At 41.0% G+C, this 26,696-nt stretch overlaps 1 protein-coding gene across 4 annotated transcripts in view; it reads right to left on the bottom strand.

Moving 5' to 3' along the window:
• TAFA2 (TAFA chemokine like family member 2) overlaps window positions 1–26,696 on the bottom strand; it is a 152,812-nt gene that overhangs the window by 14,058 nt on the left and 112,058 nt on the right. For 3 of the 4 annotated variants that reach the window (XR_014160520.1, XR_014160521.1, XR_014160522.1), the window contains exons 3-5: window positions 12,877–13,029; window positions 11,624–11,748; window positions 2,016–2,253 (exon numbers count right to left, since the gene is read on the bottom strand). Coding sequence is in view for 1 of the 4 variants with exons in the window: in XM_081878151.1 (XP_081734277.1) it covers window positions 11,624–11,748; window positions 12,877–13,029 (278 nt within the window). In the remaining 3 variants the exon portion in view is untranslated. The remainder of the gene's footprint in view (window positions 1–2,015; window positions 2,254–11,623; window positions 11,749–12,876; window positions 13,030–26,696) is intronic. The other variant, XM_081878151.1, reaches the window with a different exon arrangement.

The following is a 26,696-nucleotide window of genomic DNA, read 5'->3' as shown; positions in this document are numbered from 1 at the left end:
CTCGCCCGGGGCAGACATCTGCAGCTTGGGGAGCCCTGCAGGACTTCCCCACAGGGCTCTCCAAGCTGCGGATAGCAGCCTGCTGCCCCGCGCGAGGGGCGCTCTTAAGCAGAGCGCCCCTCGCGCGGGGCAGACATCTGCAGCTTGGGGAGCCCTGCCGGACTTCCCCACAGGGCTCTCCAAGCTGCGGATAGCAGCCTGCTGCCCCGCACGAGGGGCGCTCTTAAGCAGAGCGCCCCTCGGGCGGGGCAGACATCTGCAGCTTGGGGAGCCCTGCCGGACTTCCCCACAGGGCTCTCCAAGCTGCGGATAGCAGCCTGCTGCCCCGCTCGAGGGGCGCTCTTAAGCAGAGCGCCCCTCGGGCGGGGCAGACATCTGCAGCTTGGGGAGCCCTGCCGGACTTCCCCACAGGGCTCTCCAAGCTGCGGATAGCAGCCTGCTGCCCCGCACGAGGGGCGCTTTTAAGCAGAGCGCCCCTCGCGCGCGGTAGACATTCACAGCTTGGGGAGCCCTGCGGGGAACTCTTCTGAAGGCTGGAGGCGGGAGAAGGGCTTTTCTTTCCACCGCCAGCCTTCAGAACAGCCTTCTGAATGTTGGCGGTGGGGAGGAAAAACCCTCCTCCCACCGCAAGCCCCGGGAAGAGAGGAGAAGCTGCGCGCCTTCCCCTCTGTTCCCGGACCTGTCCTGAAGGCTTGCGGTGGGAGGTCCGGGAACAGAGGAGAAGGCGCGCAGCTTCTCCTCTCTTCCCGGGGCTTGCGGTGGGAGGAGGGTTCCCCGCTGTCCCCGGAGATTTCCCTATGGGCTTTCGTTTTGCGAAGCAAGCCCATAGGGAAATTCGTCTTGCGAAGCCGCTAAAAAATCGGAAAACCCTTTCGTCTTGCGGGTTTTTCGTTTAGCGAGGCATTCGTCTTGCGGGGCACCACTGTAACTGACTGTCTGCTAAGATAATTAGAGGGGATTCTCCTGGTGGGGCCACCATGAACTGAGACATGGTGTGTAGCAACCTGAGAGAAGTCCTTTACTATAGAGCTCTATGGAGCTCCTCTCTGAAACAAGGCTGGCACAGATTATGATGAGCTTTCAATACCTGTTTGTGAAAGCCTTTGTTGACTGCTAAACACCGTTTTGGAATATGCTATATTGCTGGCTACAGTGGATGGAATTTTATGTTGGTCTAATGATTTAATATGTACAGTGGTACCTTGGTTCTCAAACGTAATCCGTTCCGGAACATTTGAACGTTTGAAAACCGAGGTACAGCTTCCCATTGGTTTCAAGAGCTTCTTGCAGTCAGCAGAAACCAAGTCACATGTTTGGGTTCTGAAAAATGTTCGAAAACGGAAGCATTTACTTCCAGGTTTTCAGCGTTCGAGAACCAAAACGTACAACATTGGGGGCGTTCAGGAACCAAGGTACCACTGTTAAAGCCTAAACCTGAAAAATAATCAAGTTACAAAAGTTACATTTCTTATTTCAATCTATCACATATCACTGTAATTGCAGCATTTACCATAATACACTTTTGAAAAACCATGTTTTTGCTTTGGCTTTTATCCTTATAGGCCAGGATAATCCAGCGAGATTAAGAACATCGTGCTTTCAATATTATTGGGATTTAAATATTGGAATATGTTGTGATATATTTTTTAATGTTTTTTTGTACATTTAGGATAGTAATCCTGTATTTAGGTGCCTGCAATACAGGTTTATTACAAAACACTGATGGAAAGAAGGCTTCACTAGGGGATAACTTAAAGCTCTGCAAAAGCCACACTTGTTTGACCAGAGACATGAGGACACAAATACACAAAGGATGTGGCTACTGTAGTCAATAACGAGTCTACGATGCTATTTTTAAACTTATTGTCCGTATAAACAGCCCCATAATACTTTGCAAAAAATATGTTTAATTTTTCTAATGGTAATGTTGTGATTAAATGGTGCTCTGTAAGTTTGAGAAACAGTACAATACATTAAATACCGCTACAACTATGAAAACCTGTATTTGTACACACCTGCTGCTCTGTGAGTAACAAAGCAAGGCTGGAACATCTTTCGGGAGAGGTTTTGACTCTTTACTCCTCAACGAACCTTCTGGCCCTTCCTGAGAATCTGACCAATAGTAGGATTCATGACAACTATTGCCCCAAACGTGGAGCCAGAATATTTTGTGTGTGTGTATGTGGAATAAACAAAAATTGTCACCAGGCACAGCAGAAATCTCCTTGTTCTTGAAGGGTTTTACACGTTTGCCTAAGAAACAAACACATGTCAGGCACTAGAATGAGTTGTATGAGACAAAAACTGGGATTAGTGGCAGAGCATTTTGCTTTTAAGGAAAAGATAAAGTGACTTTAAATGCTGTAGAAAAATATAGCTTCTTTCTTACAGAATAAACGAGAAATGTTCCAAGTTAATGAAATAGATTGTCAATATAATTATCCTAAGGCAGATCAACATTCTTTAAATTGAAGTAAATCAAGGAAGTAATTTATTAAATTGTGTTAATTCTGACCAATGAACAAATGTAAGTTTGTTTGAAGACAACATTTATTTAAATGAGGGGGGAAGGCCACATGAATGTTACTTTTTCTGCAAGGACAGAGGACTCAGGATTCAACCCAGCAAGCGTTAGTCATGGATAAGTCCCAGTGAAAGCAATGGAATGTATTTCTGAAAATTTGTATCCTGTCCTTCCACTGTGCACACAATGTTTAAGGTGGCTTGCAACTATATTAAAATCAAATGAAAAACCCCAATACAACAATAATAAGTACAAACAGAAGCAGCTGATAAAACAGGCAAAAAAAAATTAAACTGGAAAGTCAAATATCTGCCTAAATAAATGGATCTGAGCAGTAACCCTATACTTACCTGGGAGTACTACCCATTGAGATCAGTGAGTGATACCCAGTTGTGGCTGCCCACCAGCTGCTAGCAGAACAGATTTTCACAGCTGTAATAGGACTTTTCTTTCCTCTCTTCTCCCCTTGCACCCCCCAATATCTGCTCTGCAGATGTGGGGAGTATACAGGGGCAGGAAGGAAGAGGAAATCCCACTCTGGATGAAAAGAAATACACTTGCGCGATGTTGGATGCAACTGAATGAGAACTACTTAATGGTCAACATGGGCACTGTCAGTTACAATTAGCTGTTGGTGGAATGTAATGTAACTGCACTATGACATTACCTGCAATCACTGCATTGTTTGCAATTAAACTAGTAAATAACAATAAAAGCTTAATTAAATTTTAGTATCATGCCCCTCCCCCCACTATTCAACTTCATACAGAAATCTATAAGGACGCAGATCAGGGTGGCCCCAAGACGCTTTGCTGCCTGGAGACAAGATAGCACCTCATCTGTTCCATGTGCAAAAGTTGCTGGTTGCAGGAGAGCATCTCCCTGCCACTACCGGAGGGCTATAGGGTAGCAGAGGAAGCATCTGCTGCCTCACTTTGTTTAAGGGTCGTCCCCGTCTCTGACACGCTCCCATATTTCATGCACATTTGGGCTGCTTTGTTTGGTTCCATTGAGGGGCCCAATCTGCATTATTCTGGACACATAATTTCCGGTGTCTTTTATGCTTTAGCATACCGAAAAGGAAAGTCTGCATTTACTTCTAAGTAGCTGAAACTAGCCTGTAAATAATGGCTAGAAATATCAATGGAGTTAAGCAAGAATCTACCCCCTTCTCTCTTGCACGCACAACAAAACGAAACTTCTGCCTCTGCGATACACCTCTTGCTTTGTCTCTTAATGCAACACCTGCAATTCACAACCACGGGATAAATGCTTCAAAAACAGAATGGCTGAGATCCAGTGTGCAAGTGCTGCGACCACAGCTGGGATTTTCCCATTGTCCAAAATGGAAGGGAATCTGCTCACAATACCTGGCCTTCATGAACTAACAAAGGGGCCCATCTGTGCATACAGCTTTTCAGATTGTGGCCGCTATGTGCACAGATATCTTTCAGATGAACTCCAGATAGAATAACAGTGCTTATAAGAAAATGTTAGAAATACCTGATGCCATTGTTTATTATGTAAATTTGGGCGTGACTAAAAAAAAATACTCGAGGAACTAATGTCACTCCACAATAAACCAGATTAGGCTCCAGATTCCCCATTTCTCCCCCCATTGTTGAAAAAAATGTTTTGATATTACACTACACTGAAATATTTAAAAGTTATTTTGGTTGCCTTTGAACCTTCCTGCCACACTTGCCACCACACATCAGTGTGGTACTCCATACCCTTTGAGAACCACTGACCTGAGACAGCAGTGGAGATTTCTACACTCTTTAAAATGGGACCATTACACTTTTAGGAAGCAACATGTGGGATGTAATGGCAGACATCACTGTAGGAAAACACCATAGGGGAAATCTCCTGAAACTCCCAATCCTTCCATGCTAAAATGGTGAAATAGTTCACTTGCGAAGAAAATAAAGATATGTGTAAGGAGATGTATGACTATATTTCCATTTAATTATCTGCTATAGAAATATTTGCCTTTGCCTTCCAGGAAACATTATGATGTTTAGGTTCATTAGATGCTAATACCAGACTTCATAATGGAAGGCTGGATGAATTTGTACTTAATGAAAATGCCCTTTCTGAAATGAACTGAAGTATAATTTTTACTGTGTGGGTTATTAGTTACCAAAAGTGTAACTGTGATGTAGGAAGACACTAATTTTCACAAAGAGTTCTATGTACTATACAGTGATTTCCCAAGGAATAGTGTTGAAGAGCCATCAATATGATATTTGAGAATATTGCCAAGGTGCATTCAAAATTGGTACGTGTTCCATAGCCTTGAATGAAGCATTCCATGTTGCTGTTTCACTTACTACTGTCAGCCTTTTCCATTCTCTTATCATCTTGCAAGTGCATAGTTCTGGTAAAATTAACAGATGAAAACCAAATTGCTGAAGGGAAACTCATATGTTTTAATCAGAATCGGTGCATATTCCTAGCCTATCAGGAAGAAATATATTTGCCTTGCATTTTGAATTAGATTTGACTTAAAGTGTACTATAATGTTAAATAATCGGACATTAAAAACCTGCCATGGTGTGCAGGAGCTCTACAACTTTAATCACAACCCCCGCTTTCTTGCCCTCTGATCATTCTTGTGATTAATTCTTGTTTTATGTAAGCGCTTTGGAGAAATAATTGGGCCTTATCTAGGTCTTGTAGAGCCATTCACATGCTTTAGTGCTAAATAAATAGCACTCAGTGGCCCTAACTCACAGATGTAAGTAGGAAAGATTGTGACAGATCACAAGCATGTTATATAGAGCAGATAAATCGTGAAAGGATAAGGGCCATGAAGCAATGCGGAGAGCCAAAACACCTGGAAGCTGTTTTGCTCTTTGGGTGGGTTGTAAGGATTCAAGTGCAAATCGGTTTTTCTCGAAGTATTAGAGTAGAAAGTTGTAGAAGGGTACGGGGCTCCTGCATGTTGAATAGACGTGTTGAAGAAGAAATTCCAGCAGTTGCAGCTGGTCATGCCAGCTACATCTGGTGAAATCCCCTCTTCTACACACCTATTAAATGTGCAGGAAAAGGAAGCACTAGATTAGAAAGAGGCAAGAAGGAGAAGGCAAACAAATGAAGGTGTTTGAAGGTGTTTTATGGAAGGACGGATGCCTTTTTTGAACCATTCGAAGAAATGTTATAGTATGATGAATTCGCAAGCAGGATTAGAGCTATGAACAACAGAAGTAATTAGATCATAGTATTGTGATTATGATTTGATAAGATAGAAGATAGGGTGTAGCAGAAGGGGAGAAACAACAACTCCATGGAAAAAGGAGTGAGAAGTCAAAAAAAGAAAGAAAGATAAATTTGTATTTTGACTGTATATGTTAAAAATGTTAAAACTTAATAAAATATAATGGGGGGGGGGGACAAAAATGAATGAAGGGCTGATCCTACACTGAAAACATTTCTAAATTGTTCTATTTGCAAAACTCATGATACATCAATACCTTTATTAGGACTAATGAAAATGTCACAATTCTGGACTGACCACTGGGGGAAATGAAACATTCCTCATATTGGGGTTTATATTAAACCTAGTTATTGTGAGTAATATCTTCCTGAGCGTTTATTTCTACAGATCAGCAGGTGTTGATGCACAAGTGATGACAAAGAATTGCATTTAAAAAAAAATTTAAAAAAATTAAGGAAAGGACAGCTATCAGACAAGCTTTCCATGCATATTTTTCTTTGAAATATGCTGACCTTAAAAAGCAAGTAAGTAAAAGCCCTGGTAAAAATCAATCATTCATACACATGTATATGTACAGTGATTAGTTATGTTTTAAATGAGTGCTTAAGGTAGCACTGGATAATGAAATGTTCCTTAATGTATTAGGTTTTTTTGTAATTTGAAAATTAAATTCGTTTTTTAAAGCATGAGATTTGGATGAATCAAGTTTTAATACATTACTTTTTCCTAACCCATTCGTGTTCTAGCGAGCTGCTTGTTCAAGTGGCATGGCAGACTTTCAGGAAGGCTGAGGCAGGCCAAGAAACTAGATCCCCTTGCGGATTAGGCAGGAATCCTGCCTGCTCAACCATAGAACTACTCTGGCAGATTGAACAGCTATTCATTCCAGAAAGCTCCTATAGCCTTATTATGGCTCCAGCTAGCAACTCTAAACTGGCTGTACTGCACTCCCACATTCGACAGTTTTTTGTCCTGCCCCCAGACCCACCACTTGTGCAACAGAATATTATCTACAAATTGCTGCTACAGGTTCTGACTGTGACTACCTCCAAATCCCTGTTCGTCTTGCACATGCTTTGTCTCTGTTTGAATCTTTGGCTATAATATAATTTTGTTTCCACCCTTAGTTGCGTCTGACTCTTGAGCATCTTTAGGAGAGAAAAAAAAAGGAATGGGAAAAAAATCATTCTATCAGCAAAATCCTATCCAGTCTGCTTGGAAGTAAGTCCCACTAAGGTCAATACAATACACTAGTGGCCAAAATTGTGGAAAACCTTTGGGAAAAGTGTATTTCCGAGGTTTGATGGCTCATAACACCTGATTGGCTCCCTAAAAACACTCATGCTCATTGGCTACATTCAAATGAAGGAAAGCTACTGCATATCAACCTAAGCAAGTTGTGCTTCCTTTTTCTGGTTATTTGGCTATAACTTTTGATAGAATACAGATAATTGAACAAACTTTGTTGCATTACATTTCTTCATCAAATTTTCTTTCCATTGATATTCAATGTTATGGTATTACTCCAAAAAGAAGTAGAGCTATGAGCCATCAAACCTCAGAAACACACTTTCCCCAAAAGGTTTCCACAGTTTTGGCCACTAGTGTAAATAAATGTATTGAGGTCAACCCCCAATAAACGCACATTAAACTGCAGCCTTAAACATTCTACAAACATTCTACAAATAAAACCTTTAGTAATCTTCAACTTACTCTTGCCGGTGTGTTCTGCCTTGAAGTTAAGAACTACTATTCCAGATTAAGTGAGGTGAGAATTGCACCCTGAATGTGAGAAATATTTCATTGCTCTTCTAGTGTGCTGACCACAGTTGGACTGCAGGATCTATCAGGAACACTGCAATGAACACCCTGCATACTAGAGTTCTAGATAAATGATTCACTGTGACAAATCTTATCTTAATCAGAACTACAGACCTATTTTTTGAGAAGAAGTTGAGAAAGCAAGCAGTTGCAAAGGGAAGGAGACAACAAGAGAACTGTATTTCTGGCATTTTTTACTGGCACAAACAGCAGTTCTACTCTGTCCACCTCCCACCCTTCTTTGCAGCTGCCTAAAGTGCACATACATCTGTTGTAATTCAGAGGAGGACAAGATCATCATCTGACATAGCTGTTTCATTGACACTAATATCAGCCTTGGTTTCAAGATAAATTCCACTCCTAAGTCCAGGGACTCATTTTCAACCCTTCTGTATTTATTGTTCCTCCTTATCCATCCTTATTTTTTCCTGCTCAGTGGGCAGTCAACTAAACAGAAGCAGTCCTAGCAGAACAAATCAGGATCGTGAGGGCTATAGAAACAACTGTCAGCACCTGATGAATACATTAATCTTACCAATTATTATCATCTCTGTAATGGTCTTTTTAAAGATGTATCAATTCAGAACCATTCTGACAAACAGTGTAGTCTTCAGGTTCCCTTTCGGACACAGGTGCACAGAGCTCTACTTTCATTGTCCAATCTCCTTCAGCTATTGGAGAAAGGCCAGGTATCCCATCAAATCTCCTGGCTCTTTCTGTTGGCTGACTATCAATATCCAAAAGGTTTTAGGATATGTGAGCCGGGCCGAAGAATGATAAGTAACATCCTTTAGCGTGTGAAAAGCGCTTGGCTATTTCCCTCTCTGGGCTATAGTGACTTTTGAAATAATTTGGTAGTATGGTATCTAAAGCTTCTTGTCTGGAAATGTATAATGTATTACGAACTCCATGGTCCTCACAATATATAAGTAGGCATCTTGCATTGGTTCCGTTCATTAAACCCATCTTGTATGGAACTAACCATTAGATGCAGTATGTAGAAATGAACGTACAGTTTTAGTCACTGAGCAATGTGTCTCTGTTCCTCCATCTTGGGATTTTCCCACAGAAGAAAAACCATCACTCAGGGTAGAGTACTCACTTACATACAAACATTCTTAGGATGATCCCTGGCATTTTCAGGTAAAGAACCCCATCTTTGACTGTCTTGGAAACCTGCTGTGAATCAGGACAGAAACTACGGGACAACTGATCTAAGAAGTATAAAGGCCTCTCCATGAAACAAATGTATGAAACCTACACATGTATGAAAATGTATGAAACCCACATATAGATTGTCATGTGCATTGATTTAACATGCATATACATGCACCATAAAATAACAGCCTGCATGACATCTCCTCAGCCTATGCTGATATGTTTCCTATTTACAAGAGGGGAAAAACCCACCCTAATTAGTTGAGGCTCAACTAATTGTGATTATGACTTGCTGATTTCCCCCGGCTCTAGATTATACACTTATACAGTCTCAATGGTAAAGGGGTATTATGGACATTGTTTCCCAAGACAATGCTACAGCAAAGTGAGAAATCAAGTGCTTGCAGTGGTTGGCCTTACTAGATGATTCTGATATGTAAATTCTTCCTTGGCAAGTTGTGCCAAAATTCAAAGTCGACTGAGTTCAATAGAGCGTATTCCCTAGATGTGTGCAGAAGACTGAAGTACTAGAAAACTAGGAAATCGTCCAAGATCTACAAAATAGAACAGTGTGGAATGCTCCCACTCAGTTGTACCCTTCTATACCATACTCAATTCCATTCCTCCTCCAGAGTTTTCCATTCCCTCCTTTCAACTGTCAATCAGCATTCAGCATTCCATGGACACTGAGAGTTCTTAGTCCTTACCAGGCTGTTTTGAGGATTCTCTGATTCACCCAACGTGTGTGGGGTTTCCCTACATATATATTTTTTGTACTTTTGCAAACCTTGTGGCCAAAAGCAAATAAGCATTTTGGGGAGTTATCATTGCATTCAGAGAATGAGACTTCCAGGCTGCTCAGCACTTTTGAAACATCTGACATGCTTTCCAAAGTGCAATATTGGTTTGTAAGTGTTGGTGTGGTTTCAGTTTCATATAACAGAGGGAACCATTTACAGTGCATTGTTAAGTTTAACTGTCCTTTATTACCTGGCCTGTGAGTTGTCACTTTTTAAATTGGTAGCACATCCCCATGTCCAAATAGAAGCACTGGAATGATTAACGAGTAAATGCTCTTGTAAACTGCTGTCGGGGAGGTGTTCTAAAGCAGCTGCTTAGAAAGCACAGGAGCCAACTTTTTAGATAGGGGCCAGCCTTAAACTGCAACGTTCTACACAGGACTGGGGTGTTCTTCATTTTTCTTTAACTATCTACTGTACATATGTTTTCCTGCTTCTCTTGCTCAACCACTGTCTTTGCCTCCAGCTTTTCCTCATCTCTGGCCACTGTCAATGCCATCTTTCTGACTTGCCCTTCTTCTCCCTCTCATTAAAAAAATAGCTAAAAATAAGGACAAAAATAAAATGGGGCTAGTAGACATGGTGGAGTGCATCTTATGTTGGCCAAAATGTAATTTTGGGTGCTGTCTGTCGTATGAAAACCAGATACACAAGATGTATTAGCTGTAGTACAATCTGAGCAATGCTTTCAAATGCCACAGCACAGGAATGTCTTTCGGGGTGGCTGGGGCGCCTTTGATCTAGTCCTTTCTATTTCTTTTGATAAGTCCTTCACAGAAGCAGATCTGCATTTAAATCAGTCTAAATGTCCATTGCCTTTGAATACTGCTATTTTGTCGCACAACACCAAAACATCTGTGAAACAAAAGAGACTCTAATCAAAAGGAAGCTATAAGGCACTATTCTTGTAATATAGTATTGATTCTTTATGCAGATCCCTATTAAATTCTTTCAGATTTGAAGCATGAGATCAACAAGATCTTAAAATATATTTATGAACTTTAGCTCTTTGGGGACTATGGAACCAAGGACAAACAGGTCCTTTGACTAGAGTTATTCTTATGTTATACATGAACATCTATGGATTATCTTTTTTTTACAAGCCAAACCAGGTTATTCATATTTGATATATTGCTGACTCTTAGTGCAATTTCCAAATCACTTGTTCTGGGTTTGAATTAGGATTTCTGAAGATTGTGGGTGAAGTTATTTTAAAAATCTAGAGGATCTATATGTTTGATATGCTATTTATTGAGGAAGAGGCCTTGAATGGATATGCAATTGATAAATTAATTGAATAGAGACAAAGGAATTTCTAGCATAAGCTGTTCTAGCCATGCATACATGAAATGCATGGTTTACTTCTTCCACCCCCCAAAATTTAATTTGAACTGATGTGGCAGGGGAGAGGAGCAACAGGAATCTCTTGAAAAAAAACTTTTTCTAAAAAAAGTTAGTGATATGGATTAATCTGTGGAAACTGAGCTGATATTAAAACAGAATGCCTTTTAGGATTTGCAGAGTTCTGGGTTTAATTTCAGACAGGTAACATAAGAACTGTAAGAAGTCATAGAATCATAGAGTTGGAAGAGACCACAAGGGCCATCGAGTCCAACCCCCTGCCAAGCAGGAAACACCATCAGAGCACTCCTGACATATGGTTGTCAAGCCTCTGCTTAAAGACCTCCAAAGAAGAAGACTCCACCACACTCCTTGGCAACAAATTCCACTGTCGAACAGCTCTTACTGTCAGGAAGTTCTTCCTAATGTTTAGGTGGAAGTGAGAGAAGGGGTGTTGAAGTTGCCCATCAAAAGTTGACAACTGGACAGCTGACTGAGCAGGTGCACGTGTCTCACCTGGTCTTCCCAAATATGGTGCTCGTATTTAAATTCATCATTAATTCTAAATGCATATATATCAGGCGTAGCCAAAATGGTGCCTGCCATAAGCTATTAATACTACAGCTCCCATCATTCCTGACCCCGAGACATACTGACTTGGACTGAGTTGAAGTCAGGTTACAGATGCATTTTCTATGCAGATATCTATCCTCTTTAATGGTAATGCAACAGCTGCCAGACAGGTGTCAAGGTACTTACCCTTGTTGTTTTCACTTTATTGCCGGAAGAACAACTCCATCCTTTTCGATCTGGAAGAACTTTGCATTCTTCCCCTTCAAGACATGGCTGCATGTGGCACCACCATTTTTGTTCCACTATTGAAGCTAGAAAAGAAGGAGAAGAAGGAGAAGAAGGAGAAGGAGAAGAAGAAGAAGGAGAAGAAGAAGAAGAAGAAGAAGAAGAAGAAGAAGAAGAAGAAGAAGAAGAAGAAGAAGAAGAAGAAGAAAGGCATGTTGTTGTTTTTTTATATATTGGTGCTATTTTTAACTCATTCCATGGAAATATTGTCAGGGCAATATTAGCAAAGTCATAAATGTCAACTATGATCTGCATTGTTTTAACAATAAATAAATATCTGCATAACGAAATCAAAACAAAAATTGCATATATGTGAATTTGAATAGCAATCAGAATGACCAATAAAGGGGCAGAAAACTGACCCGGTATCATGAAATGTTTAGCTTATTTTCAACATGTCTCTCTTTGGAACGGCTTAAAAGCCTCTCACATCTATTTAAATGTCTTTCAGAATTCGCATTTCTCCAGTTTCATTGAGCTGCTCTCATGTTAAAAGATTCGTTATATTCTTTGCTTTCAGCCTATATTTCTTAACCCTTGAACATTCAGGTCTAATGTGTCTGGAAGAAATATATTCTCAAAAGATGATATAGTTACTGTTTCTGCGATAGCTGACATCGCAGCACCACGAAAACACAAGCTTCTTGCAGAGCATGTGACATGCAGCAGGCAAAGGCACATGGACCATCTAAAAATCTCTCTCCTGAATGTAAAGAAAGCATTTATTTGTGCTGCTCTCATGTTAAAATGACTTCCTTTTTTTAAAAAAAGAGATGGCATCACTGTTTGCCTTGATTTTTCTTCTTTGTGGCGAAAATAATATAAAGGAAATGTGAAACAGCAGCTCATGGAGCAAATACGCTGATGTAGCTTTAGCAGCAGATATTAAAATGAGCGAACTTGAGACAGCCGTATGGGTGCTCGGAGTTTTACATCAAGTCCCTAGAGGTTTCATTTCACAGCCAGCCTTGGTAATTCACTTTCAAATCTCCAGCTATCGTTCACCTTGGGTATATATATATATACCTCCAAAGAACTCTCAATATCCTCCTTATCACTATACATATTGGCAGGATTAAATGAAAGGCAATTGCTTAAAGAACTCGGCAGAGCAGGACTCGAGAGGGAAGAACAAACCACAGAATGTGCCGCACCATCAACACAGGAAGGGGCTGCTCGTGTGGTACCTGCTACCTGCCCAGGGAAGCAGGAGCACTTGACTGTCTGCGATCTTTCTTCTATCTTGTTCTTATTACAACATCGGTGGAGAGCCACCACTTCACAAGTTCCAGTTTTAACATGATGAGCTGTGGAAACAAGAGGTTGACAGCAGTGATGACATTCATTTATTTATTTTGCACCATTTCTTTAAAAGCAGAAACGCATCAACTTAAGAGGCCGTCTGCACTGTAGGTGTCGTCAGAAAGGTCTTCTGTGCTAAGGGAAGGGCTTATCTTGCTTCCTAGGCTGAGATACCTTATAATTCCTTATGGCTCAGAACACAACAGCTATTTGGGGGCAGGAACATTGTATGTTTGGCCCCGTGTGGCTGGCTGCAGGCAGAGAAGACAATATGATCAGAAGAATAGCGTTCAGAAAATAAGTGTTACCTGCAGAAGAATGTTGGCAGTATGGAGTGCTCCTGCTTAGGGTTCTAGACAGCCAGCCATGCCCTTTTCCAAGCAACTCCATTCCAACCCCCAGCCCCCCAAAAGACACACAGCATTCTGTGTCCATTTGTCAGTCTTCATTAGATTGGGGTTTGTGTGTGTGTGTGTGTGTGTGTGGTGGGTAGGGTGTTCCCTTAGGGCAGAGCTTTCCAAACTGTGTGTTGCGACATGTTAGTGTGCCAGCTGCAGTGTGTAGGTGTGTCGCGTGAACACTCCTCACATTCCTCCTAGGGGTGCAAAGGGGTTAGTTTAACCTCTGGTTTGCTAGTAAAACTGAATTACTGTGTCGCGAAATGATGCATGTCCAAAAAGCATGTCACCAACTTGAAAAGTTTGGAAAGCTCTGCCTTAGGGTTTCCCCCCCAACTTACATATTTCTGGTACTTTGGGGTTGCCCCAGGCATACTGATACCATCTTATTATTGGTGGCCCCGTCTTAGCTGCAAATTTCAGCTCTAATGCAGATGAATGTACTTCAAACATATTTCCTGATAGTGTAAGAACTGGAGTTATTTCAAGAAGTACCACAGAAAACATTTCATTCTGGAAAATGTCGGCACGTGTTTTTCAAAGGGAGGGAAGGATAAGTGTGTCAGCCTGTAAATAAACATTTAATTTCTTAAAATATTATTTAAATTTCTTAAAATATTATTTAAATATTATTATAACCTAGCTTTCCAAATGCATTTTGCTCAAGGTAACTAACAATACACACAAAAAGTATATAATGAAAGCATTGTAAAATAACATATAATGGACAACAAAAAAGATGAGATTAAAAACAGCAGGCCGCAAAAACTAAAAGCTGTAAACCAAAACAGAATAAAGGCAGTGAGAAGTCAACCAAGCAACCCCAAAGCTTCTGAAACAGGAAGTTCATCATCATCAGGCACAAGGAACGGTTCGAAAACCAAGGTGCGGAAGCAGCGCCAGATGTGCGGCTTCCAAAGAACGTTCTTAAACCGGATCACTCACTTCCGGGTTTGTGACGTTTGGGAACCGATTTGTTCGACAACTAAGCCGTTCGACTACCAAGGTACCACTGTAATAAGACAGGCCTCCCTGGGCAGAGTCTAATCACGCTACCCAAGAAGGCTCTCTGGTGCAGTCCCACCAATCCTGTTACTTTTACATGTTTACCATCTTTCATGTGAAAATTTATCATCTGTGTGTCTGCTTTACTCAAGTGACCATGTATTTTGAGAAATGAGGGGGGAGGCAGTGCAAATTCTTCACATGCCAATAAGCTTCTTGCCGGAGAGATGCAAAACCTCTGTTTGCTATCCATCGATTAAAAAAAAAGTTTTCTCCCAATAACACTTTTGAAATATTTTGTTGCAGATGATGCTTTGCTATGCCAAGTATTATTTTGTTCTGTATTAGACTTATGGGATGCACGCTCAATATGATAAACAATGCCGAGAGTGGAAAATCAAACATATTCAGACAGTATCAATATTGTCTCTAGTTCAAGGTGAATGTTAATGACACAGAATACCATGATATACCAACTGAAAGGAATTGGTAGCTTACTGGAAAAAGCTTCCAGTTCAGGGATCCAGTATTTCTGTGAAACAAGCAAACTAACAGATGCTAACCTCTCTTTTAAACAATATAAGGAAGCAGGAAAGCCAGTTTCTTAGGAAGCATGATGGATGCAGAATATTCAGGATGAAATATCATTATGGAAGGACCTGAAAACAACATTATTTATTCAAACAGACTGGCAGATTTTAGGACTTGTCCCCTAAGTGCTTAGAAAAACTTGGGCAGCCTCAGAACTTGAATTTTAAGTCCAGCTAACAACATTTCTAAAATAGAATATACTAACATTTTGTTTCCACAACACAGACTTGACACATAATGTCTTGTCAGTTACATTTTGATTAACATGCTCATGATAAATTAACTTTATTGAGTAATCAAGACCTGAAAATAGAGACACGGTCCTTTTTGTGGAAGACATGGGTTGATGGTGGGATTTATACATTAGATCAGTTAATAGGATCAGATGGAGAATTTTTGCCATTTGCAGTTTTGCAGTTTAGGTAGCACTTATCCACTACTGCTACATCTTCAACTAGAGCAGTTTTAGAGTCTATTTTTGGACTGTTAGCTTTGAGTGCCTCAGCATCTCCTGTGCTGCTGGAGGAAATAAATGGATATTTGCAGAAAACTAAACCCATTAATAGCTGTTTATAAATGTTTATTGGAATGCTGTAAATTGAATGTTCAGGAACTTAGAGGTGAATGGAAACAGAGAGTTAGAGTGTTCCATTAATCTCCATCAATGGAAAGTTCCTTTAGCATCCACATGCAGGGTTTCTTTAAATTTAAAAATGAGATTGACCCAACAAAAGCAGATGTTTAGAGTGCACTATACTTCATGGCACCTCAACAAGAAGGTATTGTCTGATTCACAAAGATGTTGGTAATGTAATGTTGAAAATGTCTATTCCAGAACATATGAAGAGCCTGCTGGATCAGGCCAATGACCCATGTAGTCCAGCATCCTATTCTCTCACACACCCCAGCCAAAGTAGGCACATGTCTTACAGTAATTCTCTACTGTCAAAAGCACACACCTAACAGCAGCCTTAAGGTGCCCCAGATACACACACACACACACACACACACACACACACACACACACCCTTCCATGGATGTCCATGCACTCTTAAACTATATATACCTGTGGTGGGGACAAACAGATGGACAACTTAAGTGGATCCTGAGAGCCCTTATGTGTCAGGATGCTGTCAGCAGCTCCCGGCTGGTTGCCCAGGAAAGTATAAAGTCAATGATAGGTTTCTTACTGTCCTTTTTTCATTCAGTGTTTACAGAGAGAGACTATAGAACCCAGACTCTTGGGTAATGACATTGTCCTGAGTGAATTCCACCCCTCCTTCTCTCCCACTTCCTTATTCGTCACTCTCATCATCTTCTCTACGGGTGCTGCTATATGCCCTCTGTCTTTGAGCTCTTTGCTCTCCTACTTTCAAGGCTTGCCAGGTTCTGGGGTGTCTGGAAAGCTTTCTGATGACACTGTGTCTATCAGCTGTCACCTCGCTTCCTCCTATTATTTCCCAATTTCCCACCTCATTTGCCTATGAGCTGTGACCTCCTGCAAACCACTGTTGTAAATCTATACTGTCTTCCTCTTCCTCCTCCCTGAAAGGGTCAGGTTGTGGAGGCAGTCTCCACCATTCCTCCTCTGCCCAGTCCCTGACATTATGGTGGCAAAAAGATTTATATTGCAAGGCTGCAAGGATAAACATCCACCACCCATTATTCAGTGGTCAGATGAACTCACTGCCCTTTCTTCATTTGAACAGACTGATTATAATTATCACTTTTGTCTAGACACCAATTTGGACTATTAATCTAAAACAGGGTGGATGGAATATTCTTATTGATAATGTCAGCCTGTCATTGATTGTTGATTAAATGATGACGATGCCCCATTACACTTGCTAATAAAAAACTGAAGGACAACCCCCATACACAACATGGGCTTTCAAATGGACTTTGGTGGTCATGAACTGAGCTGCGGATGGATGGAGTGCTTTGGAGCTTTCAATGGACTGGCATTTGCCACAAAAAGGCAACCCTGGTGTAATGGTTCTAGGGGTTGCTCATGCGTAAGTCGTCGCCACACCTGGCTGGGGTACCTGGGTGAACCCTTTCTGTCCGGACAGCCACTCATCCGTGGCTGTCTCAATCGCTGGCAGAATCCGTCAGTGGGCGTTTCTTGAACTTCTTCCAGCAAAGAAGCTCTTTGACGCCTAGTCTCCGCCTACTCTCCCTGCGCGGAAGTCTTCTGCACAAGGAGGGCGTAGGCAGCGGAGGACCCGTGCTCTCCCCGCTGGTCTCCGGCGAGGAGTCATGGAGCCCCCTCGCCGATTCCCCCATCTGCCCCCCTTCTCCACTGGTGCTACGCTGATTTCCTTCCCCCGCAGATGAGCTGCCTCTCTCCCTCCTGGGACGCTCTCCGGCATCCCTCTGGAGCCCTCCCTCCTCCTCTGGCTCCGATGGCAGTTCCCTGACACCTGGTGTATAAGCGGTGTGGTTGATAATTACCACAAAAACTGTGCTGCAGAAAACTCGGGCAAATTGTAACTCTTATTCTTCTGGAAGGCAGAATTACAATAAGGTAGAATGAAACTTAACTCTTGAGACTGGAAGGAATAGTCATGGATATGGGCCTTCATATTTCAGTTACTAATAAGCAGGTCTCCTTAATCTCAGCCTTGTTTTACGCGTAGATCATGCAGTGCTTTCTATTGCTATGGCTGGTCATTAATTTATCACTTTTAGAAAACTGTGTGATGACCACAAGTTGCTGGCTTTTGGGGAGAGGCTGTGAATCAGAGAAAGATTGATAGATCAATAGACACAACATGATTGGTAGAGCAAAGGTTCTATCTTCAGTTCCCCACATCTCCACTTAAAAGGATTATAGGCTGTGGGGCTGGAAACACCTCTATCTCAGCCTTACAAAGCGACTGCCTGTCAAAGTACTGGAGTAGACAGACTAACAGTACAGTGGTACCTCGGGTTACAGATGCTTCAGGTTACAGACTCCGCTAACCCAGAAATAGTACCTCGGGTTAAGAACTTTGCTTCAGGATGAGAACAGAAATCGTGCAGCGGCAGTGGGAGGCCCCTTTAGCTAAAGTGGAGTTTCAGGTTAAGAACGGACCTCCAGAAAGAATTAAGTTCTTAACCCGAGGTACCACTGTATAAGGAAACTTCATGTATTCATAGGCACAAATAGAAACAAAAGCAGCCATCAAGTTGGATGCTCATTCATGTGCACTAACTCACAATCCTGGAAATTTATGTTGTCAAACAATAAATCTCAGCAAACAGGACAGTAAAGAATTAGCAGAAATGGTCCCTTTCTACTCTTATAGTACAATTCTGTATTTAGACACTTATTCCCTGGTAAGCATGTAAACCTTAGTGAGCTTTGGCCCTACTTCCCCTTCTCTCTGAAATTCTTATTTACATTCTGGGTTGTCTCACTGATTCTTAAGACTTCCACACAATTCTATTTAATAGTTTTTACACAGCACAACTCACAAATTCATTTGCTTCCACACAATTCTATTTAATAGTTTTTACACAGCACAACTGGCTCCCTAGAGATGCCACATTCCACCTTCTAAGCAGAAATCAAGCACCACCTATATGCACCAATGGGCACCTGAAATGCAAGCTATTTAATATATTTAGTTTGTTGTAAAACACTTTGAAAACAAATTAGTGCTGAAACAAAAACTTTAAAGGCTGCAGATTTCTCATTCTTTAGCCATTAGTGAGAATGAATGGGACGTCTTTAGGTTTTCATGCCAACGTAATCAAATTAAACAGAATGGTCAATTAAATTTATGAATGCATTTCAAAGGATGATGGTGCGGAAGTGCATTTCAATAGATTAGATTAGATCAGTGAATAATCTAAACAACAGATTAGACCAGTGAATAACCAAATTTCCCAATAAAGTGCAAAATAGAAAGGTAACTTTCATTCGATTTTTAATGAAGAAAACAACAACGACTTTCCATATAAGAAATGCCTACATTTCAATGCAATAAAATTCATAGAAGTTCAAAAGTTTGCTTAATTTGATACTACATTAAGTAGTATCCAAGGGGAAATTAGGGAAGAGGGGAAATACGTACAAACAAAAAAATATTGTATATTCTAAATGTCCTGGACTTCAAAAGATAAACTGATAGCATGAAAAGAAACCTATTAAGTCACTAATGCACAGACCACTATCTTATGTGCGGACCCAACAGCATCTTGCACAAACCAGAAAGCATTTCAGCTCGCTCAAGAAAGTGAAGGGGTTCTGTGACTTTTGCCTATTTCACCTTCCTGCTTCAAACTCCTTGTCATATCCTTTGCTGTTCTGAAAAGTTCACAAACAGAACTGGGGGAGGCACATCAGGTTAAGCGGGAAGCTAAGAAAGCCCCATTCCAGGAATCCATCTCTTCTCATGGAAGTTAGGGACCATGCCTTCGTGGAAAATATGGGCCCATTAGATATATTTCTCTCCACCCTGCACTCCAGATAATTCCCTATTATTAATTTAGCTCAAACCACAACCCAAGTCCTGCAACTCTTCTCACTGTTTTAAAAATCATTAGCTGACAATAATAATTAAATAATGATTTGTATTAGTCATCCAAAGTATCTAAAATCCCACACAGAGAAGTAATGAAACCACTTAGAAGCCATTTTGGCATGGAAGGGGTATATAAAATAAAATGATGATGATGATGATGATGATGATAATGAGTTCTATGGATTTTGGAGAACCCATACGCAATTGTTTAACAATGATATCCACACAATCTTAAGGTTACACTATGATGACAGTAATTTCCACATTGATTAATGATAAGGCAGGTGTCTGTCTCTATCTGCCTTAATATGGCTTCCCGTCAGTTCACTATTACACACACTTTAAAATAAAAATGCCGACATTTTATGGACTGCAGCAATAATAATATAAAAACTAGTGTGACTAAAATGTTTTTTCAACTCACAGCCCAAATCAGCATGTTATTATTTCGTAACCAGATTGTGGCAGGTTGGTTTTTCCCCAAAACACAATGAATGTTTGCTTAGTTCATACTGATTGACACGGAAAGCAAATGTAGGCTATCTTTCCTCTACACTTCAGCAATCTCGATGTGTCACTTCTGTCTCAATGTGTCACTCCAAAAAGCAAGACCATGCAGTTTTTTATAGCCTTGCTGCATAATCTTTAAATGTTTGCGGTTGTTCTAGTCACTCACCATAGTTCTGGTGGACTACAAAATCCAGTGGACATAGATACTCCAGATAAAAAATTAAAATAAGTTTTCTTTGGTAAATGTAAAAAAAAAGTCAAATACATGTATTTCTTTTACAATATATGCTGCTGATGCTTTTCTCTCTCTCTCTCGTAAGCCACTCTGGGAATTTCATTGATCATTGAAGATTGAGGCTTACATTTTAGGAACAAATATATTCTGGGCTTATCCACACTTCATCTAAGCATGGGTCCAAGGTTTTTCTTTCATCTTGCCACTTTCCCTGGGAATGGGCTACAACCCATTCTCTTTAAAGCAAAGTACCAACCAATTAGCCTGGATTCTAGAACTAGTGCATTGGCTTCTATGTGTTATGGGCATGTTACAAGCAGGGGGGTCAGCCAAAATTTGTGCTTGCCATGGACTTTGCACCTGGGAAGGAGCAGGGTCCTCCTCAGCTTTGAAGGCAATTGCAGGGACAAGATGCCATTCTCACCCTTTCACCCCTCTCACATCCAGATCTAAGCTATAGAGTGAAGGGATACTCACCGTGGTAACTGTAATGAGTTAATTTTTGGCATCCTGATCCCCACCCCAAAAAATGTGGGGTAATGGGATCATCCATGAGCAAATTCTGAAGTTATGTCAAAGTGACTGGGTGCACTTCATCATTTTGTCCTTGAAAGCTCACCATAAAATGTGGTTTGTTGTGCTCCTTCTTTTGAAGCTTTCTTACCATTTCTGGTGTGATTGTGGCTATTGTTGCCTTGCCAGCTTCAAGGCTTGGTTGTACTGGCAAAACTGCACTTAATGTGTGCAGAGGTGTGCCCCCATGTAAGAACAAAACTGAACATTTAAAAAGTGGGTTTGGAATATATTTTGGGCAGGGGGAGCAATCAATGATGGTTGAGGAATGGGAACGAGGGCTTAGAGCTGATGGATCTTGTACAGAAGCCACTGTACAAGCCACTTCAAATAGTCTCTAGCATTCCAGGCTTTTGTGCCTACCCCATTATGCATGAAAAATAGATGTAAAATGTGAGCAGTCTACCATATGGATTTCTACGACTGAGTGGAGAAAATCCAACAACACATCAAGCAGCTTCTAGGGGTCACTCCAAATGGTACAGTAAATCTTCATGTGATAACTCTGATTCATGCAGCAAGATGTTGTACAATGCTTCCATGGAACAGCCACCTCCATAAGTATATTTCACATATAAAGACAGATTTCTCATAGATAAGATGATAGATAGATGATGATATAGATAGATAGATAGATGATAGATAGATAGATAGATAGATAGATAGATAGATAGATAGAGTGGTACCTCGGGTTAAGTACTTAATTTGTTCCGGAGGTCAGTTCTTAACCTGAAACTGTTCTTAACCTGAAGCACCACTTTAGCTAATGGGGCCTCCTGTTGCCGCCATGCCACCAGAGCACGATTTCTGTTCTCATCCTGAAGCAAAGTTCTTAACCAGAGGTAATATTTCTGGGTTAGCGGAGTGTGTAGGCTGAAGCGTATGTAACCTGAAGCGTATGTAACCTGAGGTACCACTGTAGATAGATATAGATAGATGATAGATGATAGATAGATGATAGATAGATAGATAGATGGATAGATAGATGATAGATAGAGATAGATGATATACAAGATTCAGCACATTTTAAAAGAAATTTATTAACTGTGGGAAATTACTTTCATTTTGTTAATTGGCAGAAAAGGCAACTTACAGATTAAAAGAAAAACTATTATCATAAATTGTTTTACATAGATGCTTTTCAAAGCTTCACCAACCTTTTTGTCATTCTAGTAGCATTGAGGGAAGAAAAGACAGTGGTCACCATCTTCTCTTCATCCCAATATCACTAAAATAATGCTACATTATGGTCAGAGGCATCGTGCAGGGATATGGCAGTCCGCAAGGCTGCTGATTATAGCTCCATCACTGCTTCTGATACTAGAGCAACTAACTTTAAAAAGTGAAGGGGGGAAAGCCACAGCCACCACAAAAGCCCCATTCTCCCAACTATAACTATTTTAAGCATTTACCTTCTTCCACCCTCACCTCAAAAGCCTGATAATGCCACCCCACTTTTGCAGGTTGCAAACAGGGCTGCATAAGTAGGAAGGCATTTTTGGCTAAGTGCTGCAACAATAAATAGGCAACAATACCACATAATGGGAGAACATGGGGGATTGCTTTTGTGCTATATGAATTATCACGTTGCTGTTGTTTAGTCGTGTCCGACTCTTTGTGACCCCATGGACCAGAGCATGCCAGGCACTTCTATCTTCCACTGCCTCCCGTAGTTTAGTCAAACTCATGCTGGTAGCTTCGAGAACACTGTCCAACCATCTCATCCTCTGTCGTCCTCTTCTCCCTGTGCCCTCCATCTTTCCCAACATCAGGGTCTTTTCCAGGGAGTCTTCTCTTCTCATGAGGTGGCCAAAGTATTGGAGTCTCAGCTTCAGGATCTGTCCTTCCAGTGAGCACTCAGGGCTGTTTTCCTTAAGAATGGATAGGTTTGATCTTCTTGCACTCCATGGGACTCTCAAGAGTCTCCTCCAGCACCATCATTCAGAAGCATCAATTCTTCGGCGATCAGCCTTCTTTATGGTCCAGCTCTCACTTCCGTACATCACTACTGGGAAAACCATAGCTTTAACTATATGGACCTTTGTTGGCAAGGTGATGTCTCTGCTTTGCTCCAACAGGGTTAGAAGTGTGGCAATGGGAAGATTTAGCAAATATGCATATTTCTAACTGCAGGCACCCAACGCCTCTACAAATACCGCCTGGTATATTCATGGAAAGCAGTTCTAGAAGCCCCAAAATGGGTCTTGATATGAGTTAAACTCGAAGATGTTGAGGCTGGAAGAGCTGCCTCTGCAACACAATTAGCCTACTTAGTCCAGGTGGCTGGAGGATGGCAAAGAGAGTTCTTATGACAACACACTGCAGAAAAAAGTGCCTTTTCAACCTTTAGAAGAAGAAAAACAACCAGCTAATGAATAGTTTGCCATGGTGATGTTGCCAAACCTGCTGCACTGTGCCAGGAATAAATCTCATTCATCATCTTCACTGCCAACCACCAGTTACTGCCATCTGTACACAAAGACTTTTGCCCCCTTGGCAAAAAATCAAGGATAACTGTATTGTAATTGCATTCTCAGGAAGAAAGCTCCCTAACGGTCAACAGAAAAGATTGAGATATCCAACGTGCACCAAAGATATGCAGAACTTGACTTTGTGGTCGGTTATCTCAGTTAAGTGGTAAGGAGGGAAATGTGCTGGATTAATAGAAATAGCTGGCTCAGATTCATCTGGGCACCCAAACTTTAGAAAAAAATCAATCAACCAGACGGAGCACTTCATGTAGAATTTTTGGACCAGCAGCATTTTCAGCCATCTGACTTTATCCATTTTGGCTTAGCAAAGATAATTTCATTCACGCACTCTTTCAGTATTGGTCAGTAAATGTTGCTGGCAGAATCCTGTCACTTCTCCTTTTAAGGGTTATGGCTACCTTTCATGGTGGAGGTTACAAATCATAATTTGCTGGGCAGTATAAATAATGTGAGCTCTGGGGATTCAAAAATAGCACCAAAGTTTATAGCAAATGTGGAAGTCTCTTCCAAAACACATTTGTCAAAATACTTAATTTTCAAATCTCCTTTAGTATGAATATCTTAATTTTTTGCCTCACCTAGAAACCTTAAAATGAATTTGTTTCACTTATGAATTTCGACTAATAGTCTCAAAAGCAACATATAATTATAAAACAACCAACCTACATAACTGAGAAAATCAGAACATTGCATTAAAAAAAAATCACAACTAAAACAAGGTCAAGCAGCAGCAATAATCAGTAGTCCATAAATACTAAAACAAACAAACAAAAAGGTACTGTATTAGAAGAGAATAATTTGACAGCTTTGGTGAGTAATAAAGGTATCGCTGCACTGAAAATAATACAGGAACCTCACAAATCTGCCAAAGAAAGGTGCTCCAAAGATGGGGCATCATTCTGCGAGAAGAAACATACACTCACACATTTAAAATCAACAGAATTCATGTGGTACTGACTTCCCAAACCTAGTGAATTGTAGGCCAAAACATCGGAAGGGCAATGTCAGGGACTGGACAGAGGAGGAAGGATGGAGACTGCCTCCCTCTCTTGAACCTTCCAGAGAAGAGGAAGACAATATAGGTTTATAAGCAGTGGTTTGCGGAAGGTCACGGCTCAGAGGTAGATGGAGGGCAAAGTCGGGAAATGATGGGAAAGTAGGAGGGGGAAGCAGAGCCGGAGCAGCTGGCTGACACATCATCACTAGAAAGCATTCCAGACCCCCCTTCTCCCAGAACCCGGCAAGCATTGAAAGTAGGAGCGCAAAGGGCTCAGAGGCAAGTGGCCCTAAGCAGCCACCGTAAGGTGTGTACTGATGATGATGATTGAGGAGAGAAGGGGTGTAGATTACTTGGAGCAACACCAATGCTCCAAGAGGCTGCATTTCTAAGCCCCTCTCTGTGAATATTGAATAAAAGACAACGTTAAGAGCTTTCCTTGCCAGCTTTCCTGGCAACCTAACATGGGGGGGAGATTGGATTCCCTGATCCCTAATAGGCAGTAGGTTGGGGGAGGCTGGTACAGGGTGGGGGGTAGGAGCTCATAATTCAGTGGTAGAACATCTCTGCTTTCAATGAAAAGGTCCCAAGTTTAATCCCAGACATCTCCAGGTAGGGTTGGCAGAAACTGTGCAGAGCCACAGCCAGTCAGTGTGACATTTGTGAGTTAGGTGGACCAATAGTCTGATTCCGTTTCAAATGAAATGCAAATGGTGAAAGTTGCAAATCTCACCCTGAGACATAAATGTAATGCTTACCACATACAATGTTCATTGTTTTCTCTCTCTTTTGATGGGCCACATACCCATCAAAATCTGAGCTCAGCAAGAAGAAGCCACCTTCAGGTTTGAAGGAGTGTTGAAAATAAACTGGCAGAAATAGTTTGTATTTTCTTTAGTACTCCAGCAGACAGGCTGTGGCTTTATGGGATAAGCCACATTATTTTATTGGCAGTATGGATCAAATGTTTTATGTGTTGTTGTTTTCAATCACCTAAATGTAAACAGCAAATATCAACGGAAGTGTATCATTCTGGATCATCGCTCAGCTTTGTATAACAAAAGACTAATATGTACACTGAACTGAGGCACATTTCAAGTAAAAACATGAGAGACAAGCCTATTGAAAATTAGAAATGCTTGATGCAGTCCTCATATGGAGGACTGTACCACTTCAGTTTACATGGTAATTTTTAAGCATTAAGCAGGAACACTTTCTAACATCAGCCTGTGTCAAAATTCAGTTAACACAGTCCTTGCATGAAAAATATAACACCACAATTAAATTTGTTGGAATCATCCACGGGAGTGTATAGGCCAAACAGAGAATCACATCAGATTAACATCAGGCACTAAACCATCATGAACATGCTGCATGTGCTCATACTAATCACTCTTTCAATATTGATCAGAAAATTAAATTTAAAGCGAAATATAACACTTCTCTTCCATGTTTACAACCTAGTCGTGTCCAGAGGCTATTAGAGCGAACTAGGCTTCGATGGGCTCCGTGTCATAGGATCATAATGGAAACAGCTCAGTAGCAAATGATAGTGCAGACAAGCTGAATTTAATCTGGACGAAGACTTCCTCCAAGTTCTAGAGACATGTGAGCATGAAGCCCACTTCCTGCATGTCTGCATATATGCACCCTCTTAAAAAAACAAACAAACAAAAATAGTGAAAGGAAGCATGAGCCATTAGACTTAAGTAGAAAGAAATATTCTTTCCCTCCGTTAGCTGCTCCTTCTAAAGGAGTGCAATCTGATCCAGAACAGGTTGCCACAGAAAACACCTATCAACAGTGCCTCCATTTTGTTTATTGGCCCTTACTGGCCCTTTGCTGCCTCCAGGCACTGATCCAATACTTGCAGACACACTTGATTGAGATGAAATGTAACATTTGAAATGACTGAGATGAAATGTAACATTTCCATGTTCCTTATTGTTCTTTTCGTTTTTGCTTTGTTTAAATATTTTTTGTAGGATGCACACCGAGTAATAGCTACTGGGATCCAAGAAATTTAATTATTAGTAAATAAACTCCATTTGCCTCGAGTTTAAGTTGATCTGTTACATGTGTACAACTAGTCTGGTCATCTCTTTCACTCCTGTAATCTTTAAAAGTATGGATGCCCTCTTCTGGCCCATATCATTTCACTTAAAGTAGCTGCAACTGCATTTTTAGAAATGGTGTAAAGTAAGTGTGGTCAAGGCTCATCCATTCTTTACCGCTGGACTGGAACACAAGTCAATCTGCAGAAAATCCAATTGGCATTTGTTCTGATTCAGTGATAAACAGCACGTTTTCCTGGGGGAAACAGTGAGACAAAAGGCCTCTCAGACCTGTGCTTGGAAAGC

The sequence above is a fragment of the Podarcis erhardii genome, assembly GCF_964252035.2.
Source record: "Podarcis erhardii genome assembly, chromosome: 10".
Taxonomy (NCBI): domain Eukaryota; kingdom Metazoa; phylum Chordata; class Lepidosauria; order Squamata; family Lacertidae; genus Podarcis; species Podarcis erhardii.
Note: the sequence above shows the minus strand (reverse complement) of the source record. Positions and strands in the feature narration are given on the sequence as shown.